Source organism: Neurospora tetrasperma (assembly GCF_000213175.1).
Source record: "Neurospora tetrasperma FGSC 2508 unplaced genomic scaffold NEUTE1scaffold_2, whole genome shotgun sequence".
Taxonomy (NCBI): Eukaryota; Fungi; Ascomycota; class Sordariomycetes; order Sordariales; family Sordariaceae; genus Neurospora; species Neurospora tetrasperma.
The window spans coordinates 458,195-465,976 of record NW_009799100.1 but is presented as its reverse complement, the minus strand read 5'-3'; the positions used below and the strand labels follow the sequence as shown (position 1 = coordinate 465,976).

At 51.2% G+C, this 7,782-nt stretch overlaps 1 protein-coding gene across 1 annotated transcript; it reads right to left on the bottom strand.

Moving 5' to 3' along the window:
- Window positions 1–1,717: 1,717 nt before the first annotated feature.
- NEUTE1DRAFT_78029 (uncharacterized protein) lies at window positions 1,718–4,074 on the bottom strand (the record flags this gene model as incomplete). The annotated part of the gene is made up of 5 exons (XM_009850686.1): window positions 1,718–2,203; window positions 2,262–2,765; window positions 2,832–3,375; window positions 3,431–3,755; window positions 3,849–4,074. The coding sequence occupies 5 exons, from the start codon at window positions 4,072–4,074 to the stop codon at window positions 1,853–1,855; spliced, it is 1,950 nt and encodes a 649-aa protein (XP_009848988.1).
- Window positions 4,075–7,782: the final 3,708 nt, after the last annotated feature.

The window sequence follows — 7,782 nt, the reverse complement described above, 5'->3', positions numbered from 1 at the left end:
TGCAACTGCAACTGCATGTGGGAAATCCCCCAGACCTAGGTACCTACCCCATTCACATTGTGCAGTTGATCGACGGGTGGGATTGATTGATTGATGGATGATGAACTGGAGGAGTGTTACCTACCTACCTACCTAACTTACTACCCATGTTGTCGACACATTGACAGGAACGAAACATGGTAGCTTAGAGGTACGTAGAGGTAAGGTGGGATATGCACAGCAGTCGAAGCGAGCTCGCAAGCGACGACGAGTTTTGGAAGCGAGAGCCGAGGAGTTGCAGTACTACCTTACAACCTTACCTACCTTGGGTACCTACGCTACCTCTAGGTACCTAGGTCCAGTCTCCCTGTTGGTTCATAGGTACCTAGGTTGACAGGTAGGTAAGTAGAGGCTGGTATGTAGGTGGTAAGGTTGAAAAAAAAAAAAAATGATATTCTTCGCTTATCGTGATGACATGAAACATGGAACAATCGTGACTGATCAGATTGAATTTTTGTAATCAATAATCAACGCCTATCAAAGTAGGTACCTGTCTACCTACCTGTCTACCTGTCTACCTCTAGACTACCTAGGTACCTACCTACCTACCTACCTACCTACTACACAGATCGGATCATGTTCCCTTTGCATTCCTGTTATCACTTTCTTTTGACCTTGAGGATTGAAAGAAAGGGACCTAACTTCTCTTCGTGCAGCTAGAGGTAGGCCTACGGAAGAGCTTGTTGTGTGGGCAAACTTGTGGGTGACAAAGTAGGTACTGAGATATAAGGTATATACAGCAAGCATTACCTGACGAGCTGGAGCTAGAGCTGGAGCTGAACCTAGGTGTGTGACCGGGCCGCGCTGATCAATGACTACCTGGAGTGAGAGGAACAAGATTGACAAGGCCCATCCTGATTATATAATCTGTGTTTTATCTTCATCAATCAATGTTCCTCTGTTTTAAAGCCTAGGTGGTAGCTTCAGCTGAGAGCGTGAAATTGTTTGGAGTCGAGGTTTGTGCAGACAGTACCTACCTACCTAGATCCTGGTATATTTTTCATGCACGTGTACCATATTATTCTGGGTATGATATCCGGTGTCAGTTTCAGTCGAGGCTCTTTGACTTGTATTTACCTACCGGCTGGGACATAACCAGAAAAGTGCTGCTGTCCGGTGTGAGTTCGAATGAGTGAATATGAAGCGAACTGTAAGCTGGATTTTGCGCTTTGATATTGTTCACAGTGAACCGATCGCATCAATGGTCACAGAATGCCTTCTCAATCAACTTCAAGATAGATATCGCTGCCATAACAAAGGGGGATATTGCCTGGATAGGTGACTTCAGGTTAAAGACCGAAAGACATCCGAGACCAGACCGGTAGAGTTTATCATCAAGAACTCATCATCAATCTCCACGACCCGTTCGTGTCATGCATGTCAGATGCCCTACCCACCTGAGGTATCAATGGCGGAAAGACGGCATGAACCGTTGGGGTCGCATGAGAAACGGAGTGGCCGACACGTTTTGATTCGTCTGCTTAAGCAAGGCTGTAGTGCGGTGGTGCCGTTTGCCGATCCCTGTCTCCTTTTGGAGAGGGTTAGGCTTGCGATTCAGCTGCAGACTGCAGCTCTTTTCGGGCTTAGCCGTTGAAAAGAGGGGTACCTGCCGAGGAAATCAACACATTGAGGGGATTAATGTAGATTGTACGCTAGTTGTGCTTGATTAAAACATTATGCTTGTATTGTTGTTGGGTATCTTGTTCTGCTCTGCAGACGTATGCTTCGTGGGTATTATCCTCCATGGCCTCCTTCTCATCATCCCATCCTTTGATTCTCTCTCCTCCACCCTCGCTAGTTACAGATAATAAGACTAATAAGTACAAAGTTGAATTTGGGGTATATGCTGATGTGAAACATTAAGGGAATGGCTAGGACTCTGACTTGGTACGTGGCCCATCAAAAGAGTCTGTTGTTGTTGAGCACGTTGCTGCTGCTGCTGGACAAGCTCCAGCGTATGTAAATGCTCCCTTGCCAGGTTGTTGAACGTCTGCATCTTTCGTAGCGCGTCCATGCATGATTGGATCTCGCCGTCGTATTCGGTTTCCGTGGTGGGAATGAAGCCCTCGGGCACTTGGGCGGCGAGGTCGTTGATGGTTTGGGTTCGTTGGGATATTAGGCGAGAGGCGGCAAGAGAGATGGAGAGAGGGAGGAAGATGTGTGCCTTTTTAACCTGTTAGTGACTTGCTAGAAATGGAAGGAATTGGGAAAAGAAGACATACCTTGAAATAACCAAGATGCTCATGAGCCTTGGTCAAGGCGGCAATCTCCCTCGCAGCCCTCAGCGCCCGCTTCTGATACTCAAACACGGCCGGATCCCAAGCCTGCTGCTGTCCAGTCCCCTGGCAATCACCAGCCTCTACCACCTTGCACAAGTTGATGGTTGTCGTGTGAGCAAGCATAAAAGCAAAAAAGAGCATCGGATCCGCCGCCGCCGACACAACCGGGTAGCTCTGCACAAGAGAATCCAGCCTCTTGTTGACCATGCCGGCCAGCCATTCGTGTCGGATCCAAAAGTCGGCCGAGTTGCTACCGTACGTGCGCTCGACGTTGGCAACCTGCGTGTGGGAGAGGGTGCGGCCACAGACAGTGGCGAGCACGACGCTCTCGGCCAAGGGAGAAAACAAGCCGTGGTCGCCAGAGGCAATGGCTTCGGAGAGGAAACACATTTGGATTGGTTGGCCGCTTTGGAAGGAAAGTTCAGGCGAGGGGAGGCGAGTGCAGATCTGTGCATATGTCATGTCAGCATAATGTTTCTTTCCTTATATCTGCAGGTGGACTTGTGGACTTACCACCTCCTCCATCAACGTCAATGGCCACTGATTCTTCAAGCTAATGAACCGATCCAAGCAATAAGCCACCCAAAACGTCCTTCTCCGCTCCTCCACCAGCACCGGATCCTCTCCCTGCTGCAACATTGACCTCTCGGGGCTATCAATTTCATGCAGTCTTGCCAGCTGCACCAGTCTGAACGCCCTGCCGGCCGTCACCCACCCGCGCTTGTAGTTTGTCCTGGAGAACTCGTAAAAGGCAAGCAAAAGCCAAGCTTGGATTTCCTCCACGCAGACGGGGCTTTCGTGAGGGTGGTGGTTCTCGTACATGTCGAGCGACTCGAGCATCTGCTTGGTTTCGTTGTAGAGGGTGTCACGGTAGGATTCGAACTGGGAGGACAAGGCCATGGCCAGCGTCCACATGGCGTACTGGAGACATAGGCGGGGGTTGGGGGCGCTGTTGTGGTGGTGGGTGGAGAGGGGTGTTTGTTGGGAGAGAGCGAAGTAGCGGGACTGGTTGAAGATGGGGACGTTGGGGTGGACGCGGTCGAAATAGAGTTGGTCGCTGTAAGAGGTTAGAAGGTGTGGCTGAAAGATGACGGGAGGAGGATGAGACATACAGGTCAGCACGCATGAGATCATGGATCAAGGCGCGCTTTGGTGGTGTGGGTGGTGATGGAGGGAACTTGAAGTTTTGCATGGACAAGGGAATCTGTGGTGTCATGGGCGAAAGCTGTCCATTGTGGGTGTGGTAGTCGCCATCCCATATCGAACCCCTCCCTCGTGGTGAGGCAACTTGGCTGAGGTCACCATCGGAGGCAGGTCCTGGTGGTGTTGTGCAAGTGCTGGCGGCAGAAAGAGGATGTTGTAAAAGGTCGGCGTCGCCATGGAGAGATAGGCCTTCGAGGTTGGTTGGGTCGAGACTGAGACGACGTTCAAGAGCAACTTTAGAAGAAAAAAAAAAAAGATGATGTCAATAAACGAGCTGAAGAAGACGCGAATACGAGGGCTGGAACAAGGCGGGGTGAGGTGACCTACCGATGCGGCTCCGCAGGGCCTTGAGATCGCCTTTCTTGGGCCCGCGGGCGAGGCGGTTGTGGTTGACTTCGCATACGATTCCTGCATCGGCGCAAGTTCCGCATTGGGGACGTTGCCGGTCGCATCGCAACTTGCGTTTTCGGCACTCCTCACAGGCGGACCCGGGCAGCTGTCTCGGCTGCGGAGGCCCGTCCGTGCTGCTGGTTCGTCGGCTAGCAGGCGGCATCTTGGCTGTGTAACTGGTTGGTGTATCTTTTTGTCGTTTGTCTTTTTTTGCTATGGGCGTAGTGTTGTTGTTGATGATGATGATGATGATGCTGAGGATGTTATGTTGGAGGCACCGCGGGACGGGACTTGGTCTTTAATACGCTTGCTCTCGCATTAAGTTTTGGGGTGTCGGTCAGTTTATGGAAGGTGAAGAGCAGCAGCCAGGAACTAGTAGGTGGACAAGGGATATGGATGTCTACAGGGGGGGTGGGTGGGCAACTCGGCGAAATGGGTTGAGTGTAAATCTGGGGAAGTGTGCTGTGCCCGACTGGAGATGATGGGATACCCGACTGGATGGAGATGATGGGATTGATGGATATTGCGTTCGGCGACTCCTCCTGCTATTGTCAAGCATAACGTCAGCGGGATGTGCCCATGTTTTTCACTTCCTGAGGAGTGAGGGCAGCTGGAGATGGAGATGAATCGGGGATGGATGTGCAATTGCCCACCAAAATGTTCCACTCTGGATGCCCGGAGGACAGTCTTTCCTCACTCAGATACGGGATCCAGACCACTGCAGCATTAGCGCCTCTACAGTGCTGCCTCTAACTGTACGGGGTAGGCATGTACCGTACCGCCAGCTGGGTACCTATTCTACCACATCTAACTCAAGATTGTCGTCGTCGATGGATGGATGGCAGGGCAGGGGTTCAAGGGGTCCTCAGCTACCTTACCTGGTCCTGTCATCTGGTTCGTTGACCGGCGACAGCGAGAGCACACAGTGACACATCTGATAATCGACACAAAGAACCTTGTTCAAGAAGAAGCACATGAACCGGCCAGAAGGGAACAGCTAGCAGCGCGGGAGACGGCACCGGAATGATTCCGGATGTGTCGAGTTCATGTTGATGATGTGGTTGTTGATGTCGTTGTTGTTGTTGCTGTTCAAGGGAATAATCTGCTTCCCGGTCTCAACTCCAACGACACCCAAATTTCGTGATCATACAGGTACCTAGACCCGCCTCTACCTTGGATAAACACTCACTGACTGCTTTGGGCAACCAAATGGCGGATTTTCAGGGCTGTTTGAAGAGGTCTTGGCATCCCTTTCAGACTGTCCTTAACAGTCTACCCCCCTGTACCTCTACTGTAACCCTCTCTCTGTCTTAGGTACCCTTGCCATCCACATCAACACCCCTGAATTTCCCATCATCATCCCCAGAATTGTCATTTATCCCACTACCTTCACCTTTGGACATCCATCCATCCATCCATCCATCCACCATTTAATCTCCCCTCATCTGCTATTTTCATCGCCGCCATCATCTAATCGCCCCATTCCACAGCGGAAGTCGATCCGAGCTAAATCGTGACTTCCTCCACACATCAGTATCATCATCATCTCGTCGCCAGTGGCATCCATGAAAGAGTGGGGGACGTCCGAGGCTCGTGATAGATCCTTTTTTTCTTTTGGGTGTTTTTTGGCATTCATCCAGCAGCGGAACTGCTATCAGTGAGACACATCCAGGCCTGTGCAACCCCTGTCGACGACGACCACCACGACGCCGCCGACGGTCCCAGTGATGATTTGGGGCTCAACGCCTCACCGAATAAAAGTGCCCGGAACCGTGCAACATTGACCAATGACATGACACTTGATCTTCTCCTCCATCGTCCCATTCCAACACGCCCGGCCTCACTCACTCGAGACATTTCAAACCAAACCAAACCAAACCATCACCGGCATCCGTCCGTCAAACCCGCCAGCGCCTGATCGATGATCCATGATCCTGGCTCCGATCCTTGAGACACTGTCCGTCTGTATCAGGAAAGTCCACCTAACCATCAACGTCCCTCGGCTCCCAATGGGTCCCACGGCGTTCCCGAAAAGGCCTCGCGATTTATGACCAAGCTGTCAACTTGAAGCTCCTCACAAGTTCGTGACCACTTCGCCATGGACTCGGTCTCTCTCCACCGCCTGCGTGTTCACCTTTCAGCTAGTCCAGCAACCCTCGACCAAAAGACGTCGAGCATTACCCGATAGAGTATGGTAGCTTCACCTTAGCGTCGACCCACACCAGCGTTCAGTGTCTCCGTAGCAGCCATAACGGGGACCTTTTTGCTTGTCATTCATTGTCAACAGTCGCGACGTCTTTCTCCCTTTGCTTCTTCTTCTTCACTTTGTCTCGTCATCTCCATTTCTCAAAATTGTCCACAAAAAAGCTTTAATCTTCCCAGCGTTGGATCCCGCCTGTTAAAATCCGCGTCTGCAATTAAATTGCAAAACTCTAAATTGAGAGATTAGTCGCATCACGACCTTCGACTCGACCCAGAGGCGGTACATATGCGCAATGCTGATCGTCAACTTGGCAAGCGGGAAGAGAGTTGCCGATGCTACCTCGAACCACTTAATCAAAATGAGGTATCCGGCTTGGCGGGGACTCTCGTGGTTTGGGAGGAGGTTGAAGAGGTTGAATACCTTGCCTAATTTGACATCCACGATGCGATGAAACACGTCCAGTCCACAGGGTAACCCTCCATTTTCATGTTGACAGCTTCACATCCATACGGGCTTGCATTTCGACATCAATGGATCAAAAAGAAACTGACTGATGGTCACCATTACGGATCTGAGAGCTGTGCCTTCAGCACCGTGCAGAGACCGATGGCTGGCTGGCGTCAAGCTTGGTACTTCTCTCAAATGCCGGCAGTCTACCGGTTTTCCCACTCTTCACTGTGTACGAGTTGCATTGCGTCCAGTCACCTACATTGAATGTACACCGTTCGTTCGTTAGCCGAGCATGTGCATCAAAGTCAAACATCACCAACTTTAACGGTCGGATATCGTTCCAACCCTTTTTTTCCCCCGCATATCGTGTCTGCAAACCGATTCGTCCTGTCCCTCACAACTCCCCGACGCATGCCCGTTCCAGTGTTTCCGACGTACACTGATTTCCAATGGACAACAGCCTTGGCGTACTCATCGTATGATGGCGCCAAAGCGTCTCAGTGTCTCATCGTCCGAGGAGAAACAAGTGCTTGTCTGCGCGAATATCAGAATCAGTGAATTTGCCTCATCACATGTCTAATCAAAAAAACCCTCTCATCTCCATCACCACGCCTTACTTTTCCTACCTTACCTAGTACCCTTACACAGCTGTACTGTGTACACTACAGACACAACACCTTCCACCTGCCTATCTGGTAGAGCTGGCTACGTCCCCTCCCCCCCCCCATCCCCCCCATCCCATCCCAGCTCACACACACACACACACACTCATCCACTCACGTATTCCCAAAGAATCCATCCCTGCTGCCGATCCCTCCAACTGATCTCCCCCCCCTTCCCCCCCTTTCATACCTGGAGGATCAATCATATCATATCATCTTCATGCGACCCAAACCTGCAGTCCAGGATTGACGATTTGATTGCCTGTCCATGACATGTAACCGAAAGCTACCTCGCCTTACACACCCACGAGCCGAGCTACCGTGGTCGGTCGGTCGTCGTATGCAAGTGACACATCCCTCCGCGCCCGCGGTTGGTGACCATGAACTTGTCCTTGTCCATCCATTCTCTAGTTCTATGTCCCGCCTTGGAGGTGATTGGACCGATCAGAATCAAACTATCGGAAACAGCCGGGACGTTGTCCGGGGCCGGTGTCCGGCATGCTTTTACCGTAGGTGTGTACATAGGTATTGACCTAATTCTACGTACTGTATCTAC